This window comes from Chrysochloris asiatica, unplaced genomic scaffold, assembly GCF_000296735.1.
Source record: "Chrysochloris asiatica unplaced genomic scaffold, ChrAsi1.0 scaffold00308, whole genome shotgun sequence".
NCBI classification, from domain to species: domain Eukaryota; kingdom Metazoa; phylum Chordata; class Mammalia; order Afrosoricida; family Chrysochloridae; genus Chrysochloris; species Chrysochloris asiatica.
Genome location: NW_006408826.1, coordinates 1,483,496 through 1,509,625, shown reverse-complemented (window position 1 = coordinate 1,509,625; position 26,130 = coordinate 1,483,496). Strand labels below are relative to the sequence as shown.

The window sequence follows — 26,130 nt, the reverse complement described above, 5'->3', positions numbered from 1 at the left end:
TCTGTGTAGCACTTACATGCTACAACTATGTCAGACAGAAAAGCAGGCAAAATGCATGGAGTTCATTTTCATCAAAACAAAAGTTTTGTTTTCTTATACAAAGGTATAAGAAACAGTCCCAAATTCAGGCTTCCTTGAAGTTGTCAAGGACTTCATTCTTCTTGGATCAACTATCAACACTCACGGAAGCAGCAGTCAAGAAATCAAACGACATATTGCATTAGGCAAATCTGCTGCACAACATCTTTTTAAAGTGTTGAAGAGCAAAGATGTCAGCTTGAGGACTAAGGTGCGCCTGACCCAAGCCATGGTATTTTCAATAACCTCATATGCATGCGAAAGCTGGACAGTGAATAAGGAAGATCATAGAAGAATTGATGCTTTTCAGTTATGGTGTTGGAGGAGAATATTGAAAGTGCCACGGGCTGCCAAAAAAACCAACAGATCTGTGTTGCAAGAAGTGCAGCCAGAGTGTTCCTTGGAGGCTAGGATGGTCAAATTCTGTCTCTCATACTTCGGACATGTTGTCAGGAGGGACCAGTCACTGGAGAAGGATATCATGTTTGGTAAGGTGGAGGGTCAGAGAAAAAGAGGATGACCCCCAGCGAGATGGACTGACAAAGTGGCAGCATCAATGGGCTCAAGTGTGGCAACAATTATGAGGCTGTCCTAGGACTGGGCAGTGTTTCGTTTTGTTGTGCATAGGGTCACTATGAGTCGATACCGACTCGATGGCAACTAACAACAACAACATAGGAGACAGATTGGAAGGAGGGAAAAAAGTGGAGGCAGAAAGTCTTTGTTAGGAGGCTGGGGGTTAGGTGATGGGCTGCTAACCGCAAGGTTCAGTGGTTCAAACCTACCAGCGGGTCCATGGTACAAAGATGAGGCCGTCTTCTCCCATTAAGATTTAAAAAAAAATATATTTTATTGTGAACTATATGATAGTTTACATGGGAGAACATGAGCTTTACATTCATTCTATTATATATCATTACATTGCCATGGTTACAATCCCCTCCATGCATCATCAACCAACCAAATGGTACACTCCACAATCCCATTATGATTTATAGTCTTGAAACTCTATACAGGGTAGCTATGAGCCAGAACTGACTCGATAGCAGTGGGTGGGTTACTTCTATAATCCAGGTAAAAGATGATGGCTTGGACTAGGGTGGTAGCAGCAGAAATGATAAGAAATTACTTAGGAAGCAGTGTTTAGGAAACATAAATGGTAGAACTGGTGAGGGATTACATGTAGTCGGTGATCAAACATGTCTTCCAAGTGCCTGGTCAATGTGCCCAAGTGGATCCTGTTATCAGTCACTAAAAATAGGAAAAACTTTACTCTGAGACCAGAACTAGATGGTGGCTGGCTACCACTATCAACTGCTCGGAAAGGAATCATGTTAGAAGGTCCTAGATAGAGGAGGAGAAAATGTGGAAGAATGCTCAAGATTATAAAAGAGATCAGGCTTACTGGTCAGAGACTGGAGGAACGCGAGACTGTGGTCGTCAGCCACCCTTCAGGTCTAGAACTGAACTCACCCTCACCTTCACCCTTATGGCTCAATTTTCAGCCAAACAGTAGAGATATATAGGGGAATAACAACAATAATAAAGTGTATTTATCATAGGATAGTAAATCATTCAAGATCAAAAGGGCAGCATTACCTAAGGGAAAAGTTCAGAAGTTTTGGAAAGGAGAATGGAATGGAAACAGGAATCACAGGGAAGGATATGTGGGAGAAGTGACGTTACATTGAGGAGAATGCAATCATTGAGATGAAGCGAAGTATATGATCTGTTGAATATAAAACTGATGATCTGCTCTGGAAACCTTCATGCAATTCAAAATAAAAGGTTCTTTTAAAAAGGTTTAAAAAAAAAAAAAGAAAAGTTAATGCTTTAAGAGCACTACGTGAGAAGGAAGATCATGAGTTCAATCTGCCCAAGAAACTCCTCAACAACTGTTGTTCTCAACCCTGCCAAAGCCTGTCCTTGATACAGTCAATGTGCTGCAGACACATGCATTCTTCCATGGCCACACCAGGTCTTTCTAGAGTGTCTTTCCTACCCGTGGATGCTGCTCAGGCATTGGTCACCAGGTGAGACCCTTCTAGTCCTGCAACGTTTGCTTCCTCTTTGAAGCCTTCTCAGACTCCTCTTGGGTAGAAAGAATCCTAAGGCCCACTGTATTCCCATAGCATTTGGCCCATGCCACATCTGGGACATTTACTACATTATTACATTCTGCAGGCACAGGCACCTGTCTTCTCATGTATAATATGAAAATCCATATCTGGACCCTCACTGGGCCAGCTAGCCTTTGCTGTAATACTGCATGGCACACAGTAGGTGCTTCTGCAACTTCTGCAGACCTGCAGGCCAAGTGCAATGATTCCAGCAAGAAGCACCCTCTTCTTAGCTGATGCTATGCTGCCCTTTAAGACACCTAACCATGGATCAATAGGGGCTCCTTTTCCAAATTTCCATCATTCCAGACTGAAATCGACTCTTTCCCATAGTACAGTTCATACTGTTTCTAAGTAGCAGGTAAAATTCAATAACTGTACCATTCATTCAAAGCTTCAAAGTGGATAAACGGACGCACTTAACATCAACAAGGCATTTAAGCAATTTCAATGGGAGTTTTCGGCTTCATTTAAAAAAATGTAATGAGGAAAAAAGTTCCTTTAATGAGTAAAAATTTCAGGGGGGTAATTTTCATGAGAGATTTTAATGGCTTATAGACTTAAAGATATGAGCTACGATTCAAAACGTCCAAAGTAGGTAAAACATCAGAAGGAACAAAGGGAAGCAAATTGATCGACCACTGTTTCAACTGTAATGTGTGCAAGTGAATGAGGAAGAACAAAACTGGCAAGGGGATCAATGATAAGTTTTCAATTAGGCTGTCTTCGGTGTTTAACAAAGCAAAACTATTTGCTTGAACTGTTTTCCGTTATGACATGTGCCACTGCATTTAATGACACAAAAGACATGTCCTGTTAGTATAAACAGGGATATGGAACCCACAAAAGCTTTACAGAAAGTGATCATGGAGGAAAACGATTTCTAGTAAACATAGTACTTGCATAATCGTAAGCCTTGAAATGTGATTACTACTTTATCAAAAGTCATTTTAATAATAAACCCTGGGTATCTTTCCTTCAAACCACATTTTAAGGTTAGAAATAGGTTGAAAATCTGAAGTAACCATGTTTCTAAATGATGAATAGGTATTTATGAAGCTCTTACCTGTACAAGGAAAATGATGAGAAAATAAAAATTTGCAATTCTTCTAAACTGTTCAAACAGATTCTTTGGGAGGAAATTCCAAAGCGTATACTATAAGGGGAGAGAAAAACAGAATATTATCAGAAGGCGAACTTTAAAAATCTTAGTAATAATGACTGATATGGTCCCAGATTCTTGGAAATAAAGTGATAGTTACAACAGCCAACACTTGGGGGGAGATGTTAAAACACAAATGGGACACACACCATTAAGCATGTAGTTAGAGGTTTTCACTTCTTGACATTACTGTGTCTCTGAGCATACCCTGACCCCAACTTCAATTAGGTTCCCTTATTACATTCTCTCCTATCACGCTATGCCCTCCCACTGCTGAATTCCGGTTCATAGTAACCCCACAGGGAAGAACAGGCTGTAATCCTTATCAGAGCAGACAGTGGCATCTTTCTTCTAAACATATTAGTCTAGACTTTCTTGGTGGTATTCTTTATAACCAATGGGGTTTTCTTAACCTTACTTCAATAGCTTTGTTACAGCAAATAGTTACACCTGTGTGAAATTTGTATTAAAGTTTTCCCTTTGAGAGGCAATGAGTTTTATAAGGACAGGGTCTTCTTCGTCTATCTTGTTTACTGCTGTCTCCCTGGCACCTAGAACAGTGCCTGGCATAAAATGTTTTTGTTGTTAAGTGCGGTCTAGTTGGTTCTGACTCATAGCACCCCTGCATAGGGTTTCCGAGGAGCAGCTGATGGAGTTGAACCAGTGACCTTTGAGGTTAGCAGTTCAGTGCTTAATTCCCCTGGCTCAGGCAACCTTTGAAGTCTGGATCTTCCCCATAGATATTAACTCTGTTTCAGCTGAAAGGGCCAAAGCAGAATTTCACTTAAGTCAAGAACATACCACATGGGGCGTTGGGAAGACAGCTGCGGAGGTTTAAATGTTAAGTTGCATCTGGGCAAAAAGAGTGCCCTCTTAGACCAAATGTGAAAGAGCCTATATGTTTGGAGCCACCACTGATACCTTAATCTCAAGGACCAGGTCGTTTCAGAATCTCTAGAAGAAATAGCATTTGCTACATATTTTTAAAAAAGACCAGAACCTCGAAAGGAAGACATGTTTCTTAACCTAAAGAGTTAAATTTACATGTGACCCGTCTCCATGCCAAATATCCCCATAATATCAGAACATGTCCATTAAATTAGGGAAGGTGACTGAAAAGCCAAAGTCACAGAGCATGCCTTAGCCTAGGGGTGGGGAACCTTGTTCTACCAAAATGTATAACATCATTCGTGGGCCATACAAAATTATCATTTTAAAAATTAGCGTGCTATATTTGGTCAAATATTTAATTAACTCTCCCCTACTGTGATGGTTAAGGAGCTCTGGTAGTGTAGTGGTTACAAATCGGGCTGCGAACCTTAAGGTCAGTAGTTCGAAACTACCAGCTGTTCTGCGGGAGAAAGATGAGGCTTTCTGCTCCCGTAAAGATTTACAGCCTCAGAAACCCTGTACAGGGTCGCTATGAGTCAGAACCGACTACACAGCACATAACAACAACAACTGTGATGGCTGGAATTTTGGTTGCCTTGGCAGGGCCAGGCCAAATGATTTCTCAGGTCTTATAGGGCCTTGGGCTGGACATTCCCCATCGCTGCCTTAGCAAATGGGGATTGAGCATATGGGGATTTCCTATTAACCTCACTTCATTAGGCTTCTAGGCCCAAGGGGATGAAGATAAATGAAGGCAAACACATTAAGCAACTGTATTACAACCAGCAGCCAATCCAGAAGGTGAGCGTCCTCTGGGATCCAAGAAGGTACTTCAGGGAAGACCATTCAACATTAATGTGTATCGTTCAGAAGAGAATATAGTTCATACTGCTAATGAGATCCTCACAGGCAGTTTAAGACCATAAATTAAAAGGCTCAAAACTATCAGCCACTTGCATTGAAGCTGGCTTAATCAAAGCCAGCACCTAAATATTACAGCTACTTCATTTCAACGGTTGGTAACAAGTTTATGTCATGGCTAACATGGAGCTCTGGTAGCCTAGTGGTTACGAGTCGGGCTGCTAAGCTCAGGGTCAGCAGTTCAAAACTGCCATCAGTTCCGTGGGAGAAAGATGAGGTTTTCTGCTCCCATAAAGACTTATAGCCTCAGAAACTCTATACAGACTCGTTATGAGTCGGAACCGACTCCACGGCACACCACCACTATCACCAAATTGCACAACAGCCTACCAACTGAGCTTCTGGCATGTGGTTCCAAGCTAAAGGGCTTTCACTTACAGGAACAAAGACATTGAGGATTGTTAGAGTCCTCTGTGGGAGTGCTAACACATCAAAAAGGAACACTTGTTCCTAGGTTCCACTGTAAACTTACTGCCACTTTAACACGCTAAATTAACTGCTTCCGTGAGCACTCTGACTATTCCCTTTACAGGGAACCATTGCTATTTGCTCTAGGTAAACGCACTGGACTGCAAGGTCAGTTTGGAACACAAGGTCAGTGGTTCAAGCTAACCAGCCACTCCTTGGAAACCCTATACAGGGTCACTATGAGTTGGAACTGATACGATGGCATGTAACAACAACATTGCTATGTGCTACCTCTGCTCCTTTATGGAGTCCTGAGCTGTTAAGGTGTCAGGGAGCATGTCACAGGTGCATCACAGGACACAGGGAGGCTTCCATCTACATGTGGACAGCTTTAGTGCTTGGGGGGACTACTAGTCCGTTAGTTACGTCCCTCTTACTGTTGTTTGCTGTCCGCTTCTCATTTGTAGACAATGAAGCTACATTCCATTTGCTAAAGCGTGTCTTCTGGTAGCGTAGTGGTTACAAATCAGGCTGCGAACCATAGTCAGCAGTTCGAAAGTACCAGCTGTTCCCCGCAGGAGAAAGATGAGGCTTTCTGCTCCGGTAAAGATTTACAGCCTTGGAAACCCTGTACAGGGTCGCTGTGAGTCGGTTCCGACTCCACGGCACATAACCACCACCACCAAAGAGTGTCTTCAATATATTTAGGCCTTGAAGGGACTTCATATTTATGGTGGTACTGTAGAGTAAGGACTGGACTGCTAACCACAAAGTTGGCAGTTCAAACCCACCAGCCACTCCATGGGAGAAATATGAGGCTTTCTACTCTCATAAAGATTTACAGTCTTGGAAACCCTATACAGAGTGTCACTGTTGAGTTGGAACTGACTTCATAGCTCCAAACAACAACATTAAGGAGAAATTACTATTAATGATTGGTGCTGCTAAGTGCGCCAAGTTGGTTCCAACTCATAGCAACCCCCTGTATAGGGTTTCTGAGGAGTGGCTGGTGGGTTTAAACCACAAACCTTGTGGTTAGCAGTCCAGTGCTTTTATTATGTTTATCTAATGGCCTACTGGTTAATTGGGAATCTAGAACAACCTATCAATGCATCACACAGGTACAAAGGAACAAAATACCTATATTTTAACACTTGTTGTTGTTCAGTGCCCTCGAGTCGGTTCCAACCCATAGTGGCCCTGTATAGAAATTCCAAGGAAAAGCTAGTAAATTTGAACCATAAGACAGTTCAAACGACTTTGAAGTCCAGCTCATTAACCCACCATGCCACACCAGAACTCTAGCTGCACAATTTTTAACACTAGCTGTACATAAACACCTAGTTTTCAATTAGCCGCTCTAACTGTTCACTTTGGAGTCCTGGTGTGGTGCTATGGGCTAATGCATCAGACTGCAAAATCATTTGAACTGCAAGGTTGGTGGTTCAAGTTCACCAGCTGCTCCTTGGAAACACTATACAGGGTTGCTATGGGTCGGAATCGACGCTACGGCACTTAACAACTGTTCACTTTACTACATTACTGTATCCATTGTATTATCAACTCTCTTTGATACAGACACTAAATTCCATTTTGAACACCATAATTTCATTATCAATGTCACACAGAAGAACTTTCCTTTTTTTTTTTTTTTTTAAAGTATAACTCTTTGTACCGTAAATTCAGATAGAAGAGCAAAAGGAACTACCAGAGCATAAATGGATCAGGATTTAGTAGCTTTGCCTAAACAATCACCTTCAGGGAATTAGATTAAGACATGAATAGCATGAAGTCTAATAAATCCACTGATAATGCTGATGTTTAAAATGAGGAAACACTAGTGTCATTTTATACTTGAAACTTCAATCCAAACATTTTTCCACATCATGGGTTCTAAGCTTAGCTTCGAGTATGCCTTCGAATAGTCCAGTGGAGCCCAAATGATCGTTATCCTCCTGAAAGATCTTCACCATGAGGCTCAAAAAAAAGGTGCTCCAAGGAACACAAAGGACACTGAAGATTCCAGCAGAGTGTCGGCAGTCACTGAGCAATGCTCTTTTTGCTAAAGTAGGGACTTTCTGAATATTTTAGCAGCTAAGAATTCTGTTGATTCCCAAAGGTCCCTTTCAGAGTACATTAAACTAGTACAGCTGCAAAGTACAAGTTTTTCTAAAGAAAGTATTTGTGTTCCAAGGAGAAAGGAAAAAAAAAAAAAAAGAACACTAATTATATAAGGAAATAAAATAAAAATTCAGTCAAAGTGTTTTTCTTTAGTGTTCAATGAATTAAGAGGACTTATTCTCAATGTTACATTTGTGCATTACTGGCTGTATTTGCAAACAAAACAAAACCAAAAAAACACCCAATTAAGATAAAGTTATTCTATGAAGAAGGGTGGAAAAAGGAAATCAACACTTGTCATACACTTGGAAGGCAACAAGCAGAGTCTATAAAATGTACATTTCTGTAATTAAACAATTCTGGTACCAACACAAACAGTCAAAGGACAATGCGAGGAATAAAAAGTGAAAGTGTGAAACCATTGGTCTCTCCTTTAAAAACGACTACCCGACACAGTCACAGAAACCAACAATGACAACTACCATCAACTGAGTCAGTACTATAAAGTACAGTGCTATATGCTTTATGTGAATTATCTTATTTCATCCTCACTACAGTCTTATGTTGTTGTTTTCAATCATGACCCAGGCCATGATGTTTTCAATAGCCTCATATGGATGTGAAAGCTGGACAGTGAATAAGGAGGATCGTAGAAGAATTGATGCCTTTGAGTTGTGGTGTTGGAGGAGAACACTGAAAGTGCCATGAACTGCCAAAAAGAACCAATAGATCTGTTTTGGAAGAAGTGCAGCCACAGTGCTCCTTGGAGGCCAGGATGGTTAAGCTTCGTCTCTCATACTTTGGACATATGGTCCGGAGGAAACAATCGTTGGAGAAGGATGTCATGCTGGGTAGGGTGGAGGGTCAGAGAAAAAGAGGAAGACCCCCAACGAGATGGATTGGCCAGGTGGCATCATTGATGGCGTCAAGTGTGGCAGCGGTAGTGAGGTTGGCCCAGGATTGGACACTGTTTCGTTCTGCTGTGCATGGGGTCGCTATGAGTCGGTTCCGACTCGATGGCACCTGACAACATCAACAACAACAGTCTTATGAGGTGGTGATGGTTGCTTTTAAGTTCTGTGGAATTAGTTCCCACGTCCTTTAGGTTCCCAAGGAGCAACTGGTGGGTGTGAACTGCCAACCTTGGGGTTAGCTGTTCGGTTCTTATCCTACATTCTATGAGGTTATTGTTGTTATTGTTTAAATGCTGTTACCCTACAGAGCCGCACCAGGACACCATTCTAGAGGTTGTTGTTGTTAAGTGCTCTCAAGTCAGTTCTGACTCATAGCGATCCTATATAGGGTTTCCAGTGAGTGGCAGGTGGGTTTGAACCACCAACCTTGCGGTTAGCAGTATCACACAGGACTCCTATGAGGCAGGTATTATTAATATCTGTATTTTGAAAATAAGAACACTGAAAGGCGGTTAAATGACTTACTTTAACTTCAAACCCAGATCTGCCTCCAGGGACAAGGCTCCTCACCACTACACTATATATAGTCTGTTGTTGTTGTTGTTAAGTGCCATAGTGCTGGTTCTGATTCATAGCGACCCTATATACAGTTTTTGAGGTGGGTCTGAACCACTGATCTTATGGTTAGCAGTTCAGTGCTTATCCTACAGCACCACACCAGGAGTGCAACACTACATCCTATCCTCCTATGATTAGTTATTGTATTAGGATTGCAGTATTAAGAGTTGTTGGTAAGACGAGTTGCTGGAAGTGGAGAGCGTCTTTTGGGTCTAGAGTCCCTGCACTGTGAACCTCCTGGGCCCAAGGATAGATTGATGCCAAGACATGGTGATTGCCAGGGAACACTGGGCCTACTGATGCTGAAAGGAGATAAGAACCTTCCTTCTCAACTGTGAGCCAACAGAGATTGAAAGCGGTCCCCTAGAGCTGGCCCCCTGAATTCTGACTGCTCGCCTCCTAAACCATCAGACAATGCATTTGCTTGTTAACAGCACTGGTTTGTCATCTTTCGGTTACAGCAGCACAGGATAACCAAGGCAAGATTTGATACCGGGAGTATCTCAGATACCTAAAATGCAGAACTGATTTTAGAATGGGCCAATGAATAGAGGCTGGAAAAATGTTAAGGTGCATAAGCACTCGACCAAAAGGTAGGTCTGTACCTCAAAGTCAGCAGTTCAAACCCACCAGCTGCTCCTCAGAAACCCTATGCAGGGTCACTATGAGTTGGAACCATCTCGACGGCACTTAACGACAATAACAAAAACAATAGTTGAAAGACCTAGTACACCTTGCAGAGACTGTTGGTGGAAGTATGCGTGTCAAAGGCAATTCTGGTGAGGGCTCAGAAGGAAGTGAGGAGAGCAGTAACAATGGAGACAGGGCAGATGGTGAGAAGCAGCGGCAGAGAAACAGCAGCAGCAGAACCAGGAAAAGCTCGCAAGACTGCCTGACACTGACCTTCGGAGCACAGGAGCAAGAGGGCTGAGAGCTGAAAGCTTTCTGCTCAAGTGGGATGCCTCTGGACACTTGGGAGGGGTATTAGGCTAGACTCACAAAGTGAGAGAGCTGTGCTTGTCTTCAGGCTGAGTCTTCCTGGCGGGAGTGGGGTCCCACTAGGCACTTTTCAGTAATGCTTTGTAACACTTGCTGGAGCAGCAGAGCAGAGGCCAGGTAGGTCTCATTATGAGACCAAGGAACAAGGAAGCAGAAGTTGATGAGAAAAGGAGAATGGAAAACAGAGCTGCCTCAGTCTCAAAGGGTAGGACCATGACCTCCTGACCTGGCTACTGCCACTTCTGAGTGTCTAAGCTGTCGTCAATGTTGAAGTCTCCATGTAGCACAATTCCACGGGTACAGACCACTCAGCCACATAGCAGCAGGCTGGGTTATAATCGACCCTTTCAATAATGAAAAGAAATGGATGACTAGACTGCTAACCACAAGGTCAGCAGTTCAAACCAACCAACTGCTCCTTGGAAACACTCTACAGCGTCGCAATGAGTTGCAACTGACTTGACGGCACTCACCAACAGCCTTATGTGAAATGAGCCCTGGTAACGTAGTGGATTATAAACTGGACTGCTAACCTCAAAGTCAGCAGTTCAAATCTACCACTCACTCTATGGGAGAAAGATGAGGCTTTCTGCTCCAGTAAAGATGTATAGCCTCAGAAACCTTATATAGGGTTGCTATGATTCAGAACTGACTCGAGGGCTAACGACCACCACTAACACCACCTTATATGAACTGAAGCACTGGTGGCACAGTGGTTAAGCACTAAAGGCTGCAAATAGAACAGTCAATGGTTCATTCTCACCAGCCACTCCTTGGGAGGAAGAGCTAGCAGTCTGCTTCCATAAAAATGGACAACCTTGGAAAATCTGTGGGGGAGTTCTATTCTGTCCTAAACAGTAACCATGAGTTGGAATAGACAAGACAGCAATGGCTTTGGGTTTCTGGACCATATATGAAGACCACTGGTGGCAACTAATGTATTAGGTTTCACATGAGGGTCTGATTGAATTGATATCACCCCACAATGATCATGAAAACGAATGTGTCCTTTGGGCTAGAGGCATGAATTTTTTCATAAGAATAAAAGTTGATGCTGATGAGTAAAAACAGTGGACTGTGCTGGATCTTTTTCATTTGACCTTACAGATTCATTCTTCACCATTCTCCTCGCTGCTTAATTTCTCAGGAGATTCACTTCTTTGATGGAATGCATTTACGGGTTCCATTACCCTCTGGCTCCCAGTTGGGCTTAGCCAGTTAGAGATACTGACAAGATCTAATGGCAGAAGGATAATGAGGGTAATTACCCCAGCTCTCTTGCCAAGTGTTAGCTAAATCCCTCTACCAAAGACCAAGTTCCTGCTTGGCATATTTCATCTACATTATTTTATCCTGGGGTTCCTGTAACTGCTTCCTCCCCTTGTGCTTCAGTCCAAAGGCTAGTAACCGTTCCCTAAGGTTGTTAACTGTGGGACACTACACATTTCTTGGTTTCTCTTTACCTGCTTAGAGGACACTGAGCTTCTGTTAAGGGTGATGGAAAATTTTGGAAACAGTGATGATGTTGTTAAGTGATGCTGAGTCAGTTCTGACTCATAGCGAGCCCGTATAGGGTTTCTGAGGAATAGCTGGTGGGTTTGAACCATCCAGTGCTTATCCTACAGCACCACACCAGGACTGTACAAAATGATGACTGCAATATCACCAAACTGTACATGTATATAATGTGTAAATGGCTATACATACATATGAGTTGTTTTTAGGTACTGTTGAGTTGGTTCCTACTCATAGCGACACTGTATAGGATTTCCAAAGAGCGACTGCTGGGTTTGAATCTCTAACCTTGTAGTTCAAAGTCCAGTGTTTATCCTACAGTGCCACACCAGAACTCCATACACATATGCAAGGCTTTCAAAATGTTCAAGGAAAAAAATTCCCATCTTTGAATTCCAATTTTCCACAATTTTTTTTGACATCCCATATAGCGTGTGTATGGAGTCCTGGTGTGGCACTGTGGGTTAATGTGCTGGACTGCAAAGTCAGTTTGATCCGTAAGGTCAGCAGCTCAAGCTTACCAGCCACTCCTTGAAAAACCCTTATAAAGGGTCACTATGGGTTGGAACTGACTCAACGGCACTTAACAACAACAACAAAATGTGTGGATGTATGTATACAGTGTTCACCCTAAAGTTCCTTGAAACAAAGACTAGGAATCTATAAGGGAGATTCAAAGAATCTATAGACAAATAGAAATAAAAGAAAATGAAAATGTTCAGCAAACTTTTTGAAGCCCCCTTGTAGTTCTGAAAAATCAGTCATTGTAAATAGTATGGAGCACAGTTCTACTCTGACACACAGAGGGTCTCCAGGACTCAAAGTCCTTTTTTTTTTTTTAATGATTACCACAATAATAATAATAAACACCAAACAGAAAGGAAACTAGTATTTGCAAAATGAAGACTGTCAGGTACTAGAGCTATAACAATTGTGTTCACATAGGGGGTACTGCTCCATTTCACCAAAGATCTCATACAGATAGACTCTGCGAGATTCATTTGGCCAAGGTTACAAGCCAGGAATTGGTGGGACCAGGATTCGAAACCAGCTCTTCAGACTCTCCGGCCACTCTTCTTAGCATTACACCATGCAGAAATGCAAACATTAATTAAATGGTGACCCAGTTGCAGTGGTTGAATTCTCTTACCACCCAGGGATGTACTAGGATTGTGTGTGTGTGTGTGTGTGTGTGTGTGTGTGTGTGTGTGTAGGGAAGGCATGGACAGGGAAATCGAAAAACATAAATGAGTTTTATTCTAGGACAACACCCCCTCAAAAAGAATGCAAATCAATTGCTTCTTAGCGCAGCCATTTAAGGGCAATTCAGGAAGCTTTGCGCAATAAATAATTCCTACTTTTAGCACACTTGAGAGCTTAAGGTAATATGCATAATCAACAGGTACTGTGAATCACAATGGAAAGCTAGTGAACGGTCTTTCAGCTCTAATGTGATAACGCGGTAATTTTTTAAACTGCCTTTCAGTGGAATAGTGGTTACAATTGGTATACGGATCTATGTAAGTGCACAACCATGTGAGCATATAAAATTAACCAGCTCCCTCAGCAGCATAAATAAACGTAAGCACACTATCTGACTCACTCTACGAACAACCACTGAATTAAAACACACACATACACAGAGCCTTACCTTAGATGAGACTATTCTGTTATCACAAAATCGTGTGTTGTAAGTTTCTGTTTCTGAAACTGGATGATTGCCAACCAACACTGTGCGGGTGCCAACTCGCTGCTCTTCTCCAGCACACTGACCAAGAGAAAGAGTGAAAATCAGTTTGCTGTCCCATTTCTTTGTGCTTCTTCAGAGCTCAGAATTCTTGTCTAAGCATGCTTTGCTGTCATCTGAGGAGGTAAAGTAGTTGGGAGAGGAAAACACCTTGCTTGGAAATTCAAGCTTTACCAAGTTCTTGGTTGCTTAATTAGTGAAGACTAGTACACGTGTCACTTGGACCTATTGTTTTCAATCCAACACCTCAATTTGAAAATGTTTCAAGTAAAGTAAATATCCCAGATAAAGTTTTTATCCTCCCTGCCACTTGTTTCCTTTCATCCATTGCCCAAAAGAACCCCAAACATCTTCATCACAGCAGCACCCTGACTTAAGAAAAGGCCAGAAATATTTATCACAACAACCTTGTCACCTACCATATCAGACAGCAGAAGACAGGATGCTAATTACTTCTTGACATTAACTAATCACTTTTAAGTATACAGGTTAAAAATGGAATAATCAACTACTTCTACAAAGAAACTTAGCAATTCTTTGACTTTATAGAAAAGAGATATTCCTCTACATCCTTTCTGAGTGAGTCTATTGTCAAGGTGTCATTTCACACTACATACCACTAAAACCCCTTTCAAAAAAAATTTTTTTTTTAATTTTGAAAACTGTTCACGTCAGTGTATATGATTATGATCCCTCCATGTACCATCAGTTAACAGCATTTACCTTTATTCTATTCCCTTTAACTCTTGCACTCCTCCCTGGGTCCTCCCCTATTTTCAGCTTTCTTCAGCCAACCTCCCTCTTGTAGATTGCCTTCGCAGCCACCCAAGTTAACATGTGTCTATCCTCTAGCCAGTGAACTCTCCCTGCCCTCCCATTCTTGGTAACCATCCAAGAATATGTCTTTTAGCTTGAAAACCTTTTCTTAACTCTTTACAATAGTGGTCCCAAACAATATTTGTCCTTTTTAACTGATTAATTTCACTTAGCATAAAGTCCTCCAGGTTCATCCACCTTGTGGTGCTTTGCAGATTTACTGATATTCTTCAACATCGCATAGTGTTCCATTGTGTGTATGTACCAAAGGTTTGTTTAACCATTCTTCTATTGGTGGCCATTTAGGCTGTCTCCAAATTTTGGCTATTGTGAATAGTGCTGCAATAAACAAGAGTATAAGGAGCTCTGATAGCACAGTGGTTATGAATCGGGCTGTGGACCGCAAGGTCAGCAGTTCGAAACTACCAGCTGCTCCGCGGGAGAAAGATGAGGCTTTCTGCTCCCGTAAAGATTTACAGCCTCGGAAACCCTGTTCAGGGTCGCTATGGGTTGGAACCGATTCGATGGCACTTAACAACAACAACAACATACATATATCTATTCGTGTCATGGTTCTTATTATTGGAGAATATGTACCAAGTGGGTCATAGGTATTTCTATTTCTAATCTTCAGACAAAGTGCCCTATCTTTTTCTACAGTGGCTATTTCATTTTATAGTCTCATCAGCAGTGCAGGAGGGTCCCAGTCCCTTCAAACCTTGGCCAGCATGTTATTCTTTGGTTTTTCTTTTTGAACTTTGCTATTAATGCTGGGGTAAGATGGTATCTCAATGTTGTTTTGATCTGCATCTATCTAATGGCTAATGATCACAAGCACTTCCTCATATGTTTGTTGGCTGCTGAATGTCCTCTTCCGGTGAAGTGTCTATTCATCTTTATAGAAGAGAGATTTCCTTTCCAATCTCTTAGAGTCTACTGTCAAAGTTTCATTTCACCCTTGTTGTTGCTGTTAAGTGCTGTCGAGTCAATTCTGACCCATAGCGACCCTGTATAGGGTTTCCAAGGAGCATCTGGTGAGCTTGAACCACTAACCTTGCAGTTCAAATGACTTTGCAGTGTGACACATTAGCCCACAGTGCCACACCAGGACTCATTTCACCCTACGTACCTCTAAAGTCCCTTTAAAACTTTTTAAAGTAGATCAGCTGAATCTAGAAGTCGAAGATTAGGCTCACCATGTAATTTCACTGAGGCGTCACACTGCAAAGCCATTTAAACTGCAAGGTCGGTGGTTCACACTCACCAGCTGCTCCTCGGAAACCCTATACAGGGTCACTATGGGTGGGAATCGAATCGACGGCACCTAACAACAACATCCTAGAGATGAGGATACATTGGAAAGATGTGTAAAGTTGCTTGGAAATAAAGTATTGTATAAATTTGAGAGCGTATCCTGTGATGATACTAGATAAAGTTTGAGACTAGCAAATATTTAAGAGTGAAAGAAAGCATGACAGAAATCAATATCCATGTATATATTCCCATAATTTTTTTTTTTTTTAAACATCATTCCCAAACTGCTCTGATACAACCACATAGATTTTCCTTGCTTTCAGTGATCCATTTAAAGGTCAAAAGTTTAATTCCTTGCCCCCTCCCAAAATAATCATTTTTAACAAGATTATTTACACCTTGCAAAATTTCCCAAATATCTGCTATTTTTGGATGTCTTCCGGTATGATTTTTTGGTGCCTTATCCTGGTGTGGTACTATGGGATAAAGCACTGGATTGTACGGTCAATTTGAACCACAAGGTAGGTGGGGTGGTTCAAACTCATGAGTGCTCCTTAGAAACCCTACACAGGGTCCCTATGACTCAGAATTGACTCAAAGCCACTTAATAATAACAGCATATGTAGACACTACAGTGAAAAATAAAGAGCTCTGGTAGCATAGTGGTTACAAGTCGGGCTTCTAATCTCAAGATTAGCAGTTCAAAACTACCACTAGTTCCACATGAGAAAGATGGCACTTTCTGCTCCTGTACAGATTCATAGCCTTGGAAACCCTATACATGCTCACTATGAGCCAGAACCCACTCCATGGCACATCACCATCACCACCACCAGAGTGAAAGATGAATTTTTTGGTTTAATAACATAAAATTCACTGCAAATTACAGATAAAATCTTTTACCTCATATTTTCATGGAAGCATAATAAAGGATCACTTTGTAAGGTTTTGTATTTAACATCTGCAGAGAATCACTGGCTAACTTTGGGGATTCCAGGCTGGTATGAGGTAAGGGAGTTTCTGAAAATGTCAGTGAGTATTTGTGCTAGGTGGCTAGCTATTTACCCATCTGCCCAAAGATAGGGCATTAGAAAAACTGATTGTTCAAGGCCCTTTGCAAGCTAAGAATTAGTCAGTGATTCCCAGGGAAATTTTCAAACAATCCCTGGAAACCAGTAAAAAAAAGTACCTTTTCCAGAATGGTAGCTAAATACATTTTGATTCAGAGACTGGTTTCTTTATTTACGCATCAATATACAGGGTCTGATTCCATAATAACCATTTCATAACACTTGTGTTGTTGTTGTTAAGTGCCATCGAGTCGATTCTGACCCATAGCGACCCTGTATAAGGTTTCTGAGGAGGAGCTGGGGAGCTAGAACCACTGACCTTGCAGTTCAAATGGCTTTGCAGACATTGCAGTCCGGCGCATTAACCCACAGCGCCACACAAGGACAAGAAAAAAAGTGAATGCACGTTGCCAAAGGTATAGTTTCTTCTGCCTTCTCCTGTCTTTTGTGGCAGGTGAGAAGAGGTCTCACTGTAGTCTCCACAACAGACCTAACCCTTACAATGTACTGGATTCGAATTACTGATCTATCAAGACCGAATCTACACTACCATTTGCAATTTGTTAAATATTCATCTGGTTGTTTCTGTATTCCCCACAAAATGTGGCTATAAAGAACTTAAAGTTCTGAGGTCATTCTACAAAAGGAAAGGGGAAAAGGACAAAGGAAGGAGAGGGTCAGTGAAGCACCATGTGAATCAGGATGTTTGTGCATTGCCAATGAAGGTCTTTCCCCCTCAATCAACTTGTGGCCATTAATTATTTGAATTCTCAATTGCCTTCTGTGTTCCAGACAACAAAGGAAGGCAAAAATAGAGTGTCCTTTTGGCCTGCGACTTTTATGAATCCCTTGCAGTTGAACAGCATTCACAATTTTGCTAAGAGCTTTCCCTATCCGTTCTCTCTCAACTCTTCTCATCAGGCCTAAGTAACTTCTCTCTCCATTCACTTGGACTGTAGTTGGTGGGGGTGGAGGGCCTCCTGCTGATCCTGGCTGTGATCATTGTTAAAAGATAAAACAGGGGCCTGAGAGAAGTAGAAGAAAGTTCACTACTGAGCATTTTTCTAACCAGGACAATCTTCTCAGTTCAGGCAGCTTTGGGCTGAGCTACCTGAAGATGGGGGTGAAGTAGATGACCTTGGCATGCCTGTAACAGTTTAAAATCTGATGAACCTGCAATCTCTGGTGGAATTTGCTGCAACTGTGTAACACTGTTTGGTTCACATAAAAATGGCAATGCTGAACTCATGTGTAAATTCGCCGTAATTTTCCACTTGCTTCAAGTGTAGTGTTAAAACTGTGGATTTTGTTCCTGTGATGTTGAATAGGAGGCACCTTTGCCAAGGCAGAGAAACTTCAAGTAGGAAGCATTAAAAAAAAAAAAAATCTCTTTTGTATAGTACACAGTGTAGTCTGGAGTAGGAGTTCATGATTCCAGCCACCTCATAATGAAATGTAGCCACTTAAGAGTCCATCCTGTGCTGAACTGCTTCCTGTCCCAATGCCCTTAGGAAGAATATTTTCTTGACTGAAACATGCTGGCACATTGTTGTTGTTAAGTTTCTTCAACTTGGTTCCGACTCATAACGACCCTGTATACGGTTTCCAAGGAAGCGCTGGTGAGTTTGAACCACTGACCTTGTGGTGGAATGCGTTCTCCCACATGCTACAACAGAGTTCCCAAACACTGTGTCGATTTACAACATGTGGATTAACAAGAGAAAGCAATTTAACCTTCTCCCTCAAGACCGAAATCAACCTTTTGTACTCCTGATTTACACCTCCACAGTATACACTGGCGAATCCTGACATGTCAGGTAGGATAAGCACTGGACTGAAAGGTCGGTTTGAACCACAAGGTCGGCAGTCCAAACTTACCAGCTACTCCTTGGAAACCCTATACAGAGTCGCTATGAATCAGAAACTACTTGATGGTACCTAGCAACAACAACAAAGTATAAACTGGATTTCTTAAAAAAAAAAAAAAAGTACATTATACCAAAATACAGCCTCTCAATAAACACAAACAACAGAGCAAGAGGACACTTCCTCACCTAGTACCGTCTCAAACCCTATGTCTTCTTGATTGCCTCCAGAGGGGTGATTTCTGAGAGACTTCTTGTTGTGTGCCCTGTTTCCAAGGGAACGCCTGGTAGCTTTGAACAGCCTCACACACTCTATACAGGTTCACTGTGAATCAGACCCGACTTGACGACACACAACCACCACCTTGCAGTTAGCAGTTCAGTGCTTATCCTACAGTGTCACACCAGGGCCGCTGAGAGAAACTGGTGGTGGTGACTGTGTGCGGTGGAGTCGGTTCCGACTCATAGCAACCCTGTACAGGGTTTCCGAGGCTGTAAATCTGTACGGGAGCAGAAAGCCTCACCTTTTCTCCAGTGGAACAGCTGGTAGTTTCAAACTGCTGACCTTGTGGTTCACAGCCTGATTTGTAACCACTACGGTGCCAGAGAGAAACTAGAGACCTTAAAAGAACTCCACCATGCCCACTGCCATCAAGTCCATCCTGACTCACAACAACCCTACAGGCAGAGTACAGCTGTCTCCATAGGATTTCCAAGGCTGTAAATCCTCATAGACACAGACTGGCACAGCTGTCTCCCATGCAGGGGCTGGTGCGTTGGAAGAACCACCCTTCTGGTTGGCAGCACTTCACCAGCATGCCATCAGGGCTCCTTGACCTCAACAGAAATCATCCCTATAAAGGTCGGCACAGACTCTGAAACAGTCTACCTCTCCATCTACGCCAGGTGTTGGCAGATCTGGCCACTCATCATTAATATGCAATGTGTTCTGGAAGCACCCCAGATGATGATTCTAATTTGAACCCACAGCTGAGACTTACTGCCACAAACTCTCTTTGAGTCCGTGATGCCCTTAAGTAATATCCTATACATGTTTAGTGCGGGAAGTTAGCCCCGGACCTATATATTTTCTTTAAGTAATTGAAACCATTCAAAATAATTTGCTTTTCACTGGATAAAAATAGAAAAGAATCTCACATAGTGCCCTCTTGAACAACTTGAAACTTCTCACAAACTGAGATTTTCCCTCAATACATCATGTTGTAAACGATATGCTGCAGAGCAGAACAGGTGGTCAGCAAGTAATTACCAATGTCATCCCCAGCAATTATGGTATTATCTTTACTGGTCATCAAATGATTTTCGGCAAGTTCATATAGCAAGTAAGTTATTTTCTCAAAAAGGAGCCAAATATCCTCATTAAAAACCTCATGGCTTGGCTATGATCTCATCTAGTCCCCATAAGCCAGCCCCAGAGCTACTTTCTCATCAGATGCACTAGGAGATCAGACCTGCAGAACCCAGATCTGAAAGAAAGGTAGAGCAGCACCTCATCACATTTTTAGACATCTATGTAAACGCTCCCCGGTGTCAACATTTCTGTACTGTTGTTGCTAAGTGATGCCAAGTCGGTTCCAACTCACAGTGACCCTGTATAGGGTTTCCAAGGAGCTGTTGGTGGGTTTGAACTGCCATCCTTGTTGTTGGCAGTCCAGTGCTGATCCTATAGAGCCACACATCACCCTAGGTGATGATTCTAAGTTTGATGCTTTCTGTACTAGGGTCGGTTGAAATCACTACTGTGTATTCTGTGGTCAATTTGCTGAGGCTTTATAACCAGTCAAGACTCACAATCCTGATGTGTAATTTACAGTCATAACTCTAACACAATTCTCAACATCACACTTTTCTGACTTTGCTTTTACTGCATTCTTCTTTAAGCGATTAAGCTATCTCTCTTGCCTTTGTCAGAGCAAGTGAAGCAAGACTGCGATGGGATATTTTGTGTCTTCTTGCCTTTAAAGCTTAATTATGGTCACATTAACTGAAATTCTCAAACACCTGACCCAAAAGACTATGGGAATAGACAGTTCACCCTTAGACACAAAGATTGTTTATAATTAGGTCTTACCAATGAATGCACATTTAATTAAAAAGAAACTGCTGTAGCAAATGGATATTCAGTCCCATGCAAACACTTCAAGAGCAGCAAGCACAAAGTGGAGGGAACAGTAGTGACTGTGAGGGCAGTATACGAAAAGTGCCCTGTTTGGAAGCTCAGAGCTACATTCATTACCGAAACGAGATATACGGAACAGTTTCTTTTCACCAGAGCTAGTCAATTAGAAGTGTTTCCAATCTGATTCTCCCTCCCAACCATGCCTTCACTGCCAAAGTCCTCCCCAAACCCAATCCACGGTCGTCAAGTCCATTCCAACACATAGTGCCCTACAGGACACGGTAGAACTGTCCCATAGGGTTTCCAAGGCTGTCATCTTTACAGAAGCAGACTGCCACCTCTTTCTCCCACAGAGCGGCTGTTGGGTTCCAGCTGCAGCTTTAACCACTGCACCACCATGACTCCTCCAAGGACCTCAGGGCTACAGAACTATGGCTATAAAGATGACATGCAGCCTTCTTACAGGATAGCTAATAGAGCATATAGTGATTCCAGAATGTAACAGGACTATTTCCTTGGAGAGTAAACTGAGTCTCTCCAAGTTCCTGCTGGGGTTCAGCAACTCCACTTTGATGGTTAACAACATTTCTCCCAACCCAGAACCTGATCATAGAGGTCCAAACTTCATAAGTTTGGGATAAATTCAGCACAGGCAACTACACTGCCTCAGAAGTGACTTTTCACTTTTCCTACCCATACCTACGGAATCCTGGTGTGGTGCTGTGGGTTAATGCACTGGACTGAAAAGTCAGTTTGAACCATAAGTTCGGCAGTTCAAGTTCTGACAAATCTAAACAGGGAGGGACTTAAACAACTTCTTAAGAGATAAGCCCAATAGTGGGGCTGAATTACAATCTTTCTAAGCATATGTGCTTGTCCTCAGTAAATACACAGACTAATCAAAGTAAGTATAAAGAAGGCCCCAGGACCTCAAAAGCCCCACTTGAACAGAACAAAACGCAAACCTCAGAGGCAGGAGCTGAAGACGGAGCCGTCTCTATACCGACCAGGTAGATCTGCTAACAATGGCCGTAAAATCGAAGAGAGCACGTTGCAGATTTGCTGGCAACTTTTACCAGGCTCTGAGATCGTTATAAAGTTGCCCAGAAGTTGGCAACTGGGGCTCTGTGATTGTGTACTTCCAAGGGGAAACAGCAAAGGAAGCATTTGAAGACTGGCTAGATTCCTTCAGACTTCGAAGCAGCTCTCAGTGGCCTGACCTTGACTATTACTTCATTTCAAGACTTTCTGTTACTTTCTCCAAAGACCTCATTTGTCTTTACAGCTTTTGTATTGTAAAGTATCAGTGCTGTCAAATACCAGTATTTTGTAGCACAGACTGTTCCCATCTTGCAGACAATAAACAGCCCATGATAAGAAGTGACAGCTAGGTGCAGCAAAGAATACCTGGGCTATATTCCATAGATGCCCAATAACCTTGAGATAAGAGAGAGAAGAGGATGGGCTGGTTGGTTTAAAGTTCAGGGAGATGTGTGAACTCCCGAGCCCAAAGTTAAGAATGAAGCAGCCAGCTGATCTGAAGAAGGGGTAGGCATGCGAGAACTCCCAGACTCGCAGACAGTACCCGTTTGCCCTAGCTTGGATGGCTTGCCGATCAGAATTTGACCAGCTGAAGATAAAGAAGTATGATACAGGGAGCAAGTGTAAATTGCTACAACCTGATCAACTGGACCCTTGATTATGGACGAAGCTGCCCCAAATTCCAACCAAATAGGGACGGAGTCTTCATATATAGGATCAAGTATGCTTCCTCAGTACACTGGGTTGATAGGGGTGGGCAACTTAGACTTCGGCTCTCAAAATTGGGGGGTTATAAAGGCACGACTCGACGTCACTTAACAACAACAACAAAGGCACGAAGTGGCTGGCTTACAAGCTTTCATGAGGATGCTTAGTGTCGGAATGAGGGAAGTTAGAAACCCTACTGAATAGTGTTTCTCATCTCAGATGGGAGTGGTGATGAGGGGGATAGGATTTTATGATTCAATCACGAGTAATTGTTTTCTAGTCTAATGGCGATGGTCACAACTATAAATATAGAAGAGATGCAACTAAAAGGGGGGAGCAGTTACTCTATCATTTCAGGAACAGAGGATCCTAGGACCATCAAGAGGGAAGAACATGAGAGGAGTGAGGGATCCTAACCAGAAAAGCAGCAACAACAGAGATAGTGGCAGAGGTGATGGCATATAAGAGAGACAGAGCAGCAGAGGACTAAAGGCGCATGGTCTGTGAAAGACAGTGTGCCTATGGGCAAGAAGCTGGCTTGCAAAATGTGCCCTTTGGACATTTAAACAAATATATATTTACAATGTGGTATGTGTACATCAAAAAGAAAAAAGATAATAGAGGTAAATACTGTTGGCTAAGGGTGCGTGGAGGGTATTGTATTCCTTACAATGATTTGCTGAATGTAAAAATGGTGGTCTGCCCTGTAAACCTTCACTCACTCAATACACAATAAAAACTTCTAAAAGAAAAGAAAGAAGTGAGGGCTAGAACTTTTGAGGAAAGCTCCACTGAACTTGTGGCTGCAGGCAGGTAAATCATGTAAGAGGAGAGAGACAATCTAGGTATTCACTGAGATAACATTGAATTCCCCCTACACCCCCCAAGAGAGCCACTGCAGTAGTGTACACTGAAGATTCAAAACTGTACCAAGATACACATAAGGACTAAGTAGATGCTCTTCGTGGAGAGGTGCCATGGGCTGGAAAATGATCCTATTTAGAGATCTCATAGGTAAGAAAACTCCATCTCAGCAGAAAGTAGTACTACCTAACAAAGGCAATGAACAGAATAACAGGGTGTTGTCTAGGGGTGGGGAGAGTGGCGGGGTATGGAGAAGGGGATGCTTTTACCAATATCATTACCTGGAAGAGAAAACGTCTCATCCAAAAATTCCTTTCTAGGTCACAAGAGAAGAATTGTATTACAGTGGAAGGAGAGATAAGAAACCCGAGCTAGAGCACAAATTCTATTGCAAAAGAGGTGCCTGATTGGCCTGAGCAGGGTTTTCTTTTCCGTTTCAGTGATATTATCATTATTATAAAGGTGATCATATGCTTCCTAGAAAAGCCTGGCAATTCACAAACATGCTCGAGCGTGCTCAGTAAAGCCATTGAAAGCATGGTTCCAGGAAAAGTTGTAAGTATCATACAGATAGCAAAGTACTTGGAGGAAATGGCCAACTTGTAAAGATCGGTTTGTGTGTGTGTGTGTGTTTTAAACTTTCATTGGATTTTGTTTAATTTTTATTTTGAATTGGGTGATAATTTACATGGGAGTGCATCAGTTTTACACTCATCCTTTCATTGCAATGATTACAGTCTCCTCCATGCATCATCATTCAACAGTATTTGCTTCTATTCCCTGTGGTTTTTGTGTTTTGTTTTGTTTTTTTGAGGGGGCAGTGGGTATACACAAAAATACTCAGGAATATATAATCATTTAAACAACCAAAGGGCACATTCTGTAAGTTTGCTTCCTGGCCAACAACACACAGCCTTTCTCTTTCCATGAGTCTAGAGTCCTCAGCTGCTTTATCTCTCCATGTCCTCATCTCTGCCTCCATCTCTGGTGTCGCTGCTTCTCTGGATAGGGTCCCACATTCCACTCATGCTCTTCTCCCTTGATGTTCCTAGGGTCTTCTGTTCCTGGAATATAAGATTAACGACTGCCCCGTTTTTGTTACAAAACTTCTATCTTTGCAGTTGTGACAGTCACAATTAGTCATGATAACAATTATTTACTATTGAATCATAAGAATCTTATTCCCCATCTCCTTTTACCAGATCTGTCTAGACAAGATGAAGACTTGTCAGTGGGGATTCTACCTTCCCCCACACACTCTGAAACTAAACTCCCTCTTGAAAACTTGTAACCAGTCACTTCATGCCATTATAGCCCCTTCATTTCAGGTTTGTTGTTGTTAGGTGTCATCAAGTCAGTACCAACTCATAATGACCCTATGCACAAGAGAACGATACAATGACCAGTCCTGGGCTAACTTCACCATTGTTGCCACGCTTGAGCCCACTGATGATGCAATATTGCCAATCCATCTCACTGGGGGTCTTCCTCTTTTTCTATGTCCCGCCACCGTACCAAACATGATATCATTCTCCAGCGACTGGTCTCTCCTGACAATATGTCTGTCCAAAGTATGAGAGACAAAGTTTGGCCATCCTGGCCTCCAAGGAACACTCTGGCTGCACAACTTCCAACACAAATCTGTTGGTTCTTTTGGCAGTCCATGGCACTTTCAATATTCTCCTCCAACACCATAACTCAAATGCATCAATTCTTCTATGATCTTCCTTATTCACTGTCTAACTTTTGCATGTAGTTTCGGAACATCTCCATAACTCCACCCATTAAAAGTCCACCAAAACCCTCTCCTGGATCCTCCTATTTTAGGTAGCCAGTATCTAAGTTGCCCATCCTATCAATCCTGTATACAGAAGGGATAGGATTTGAAGGGCCCTGCTCCTGATCAACAAAATGGCATTGCAGCTGCCCCGAAAATGTCTTTGAATAAAATCCTGCTTAAGCCTCAGTCTCCTGAAAGCTTAATTTTTGTTACAAGAGTCCTCCACCCACACCCCCTAATTTCTGGTTTCCGGAACATCTCCATAACTCAGCACATTAAAAGCCCGCCAAAACCCCCTCCCAGATCCTCCCATTACTATTACTCTACCCAGGACTGCACCACCTTAAATATGCCAGCCTGTAAGGGACAAGTGGGCTCTCTGTCTCTCTTGACTGAGTTCCCTCTCCCAGGTTTATTCTGAATAAACCTGCCCGCGGTTGAAGTCACATTCTCTCCTTGTCTCTTTCTTTCTTATTTCTTACAAGACTGATACTTGATGTGAAGACACCTTCCCTCTCAGTTGGTATTTTGAGCTACTACATCCATAAGTATAGGGCACTACCTGGTTATTATTTAACAACTGCAACAAAAGAAGTTGGTAAAAAATAAATTAATTTAAAAGTCCATTTCCATTTTGGTACATGGCTTCATTAAATTCTCAAAGCCACACTACTGTGAGGTACGAGTTCTGAATCTCCACTGAAGAGTTTCCAGCTTTCAATTCAACCATGATAACGTGGCCAGACAACTTCTGTGCTCAGTTTATATCTTAAAGATAAAGTCTTCTCTGGAAATAAGTATCCTCCCTTTATGCGAAGGTTTTCAGGCCAAGGTTTGGAGAGGGGCAGGAGCATCAATAAAGACGCAGCCCTGAAAAATATTATGTACGTTTCTGTTTCCTTTGACGTGAGACCTGGGAGAAACAACTTAGTTGTACCCCTCAATTTAATTATTAAAATAAGATCACTTCACTTAAAAAAACTGTGTATACCCAGAGATGACTGCAAAAGACTCTAAATGGGATTATGGTAAAAAAAAAAAAAAAAAAGATGGTGAGAATGTAGGTTAACGAACTACGTAAATAATATGTAAACTCCA

The 26,130-nt window shown here is 42.2% G+C and overlaps 1 protein-coding gene across 1 annotated transcript in view; it reads right to left on the bottom strand.

The window, feature by feature from the left end:
• The window catches only part of ATP11C (ATPase, class VI, type 11C), a 141,852-nt gene that overhangs the window by 90,163 nt on the left and 25,559 nt on the right, over positions 1–26,130 (bottom strand). The window contains exons 2-3 of the mRNA XM_006874981.1: positions 13,399–13,564; positions 3,265–3,354 (exon numbers count right to left, since the gene is read on the bottom strand). Coding sequence (XP_006875043.1) covers positions 3,265–3,354; positions 13,399–13,564 — 256 coding nt within the window. The remainder of the gene's footprint in view (positions 1–3,264; positions 3,355–13,398; positions 13,565–26,130) is intronic.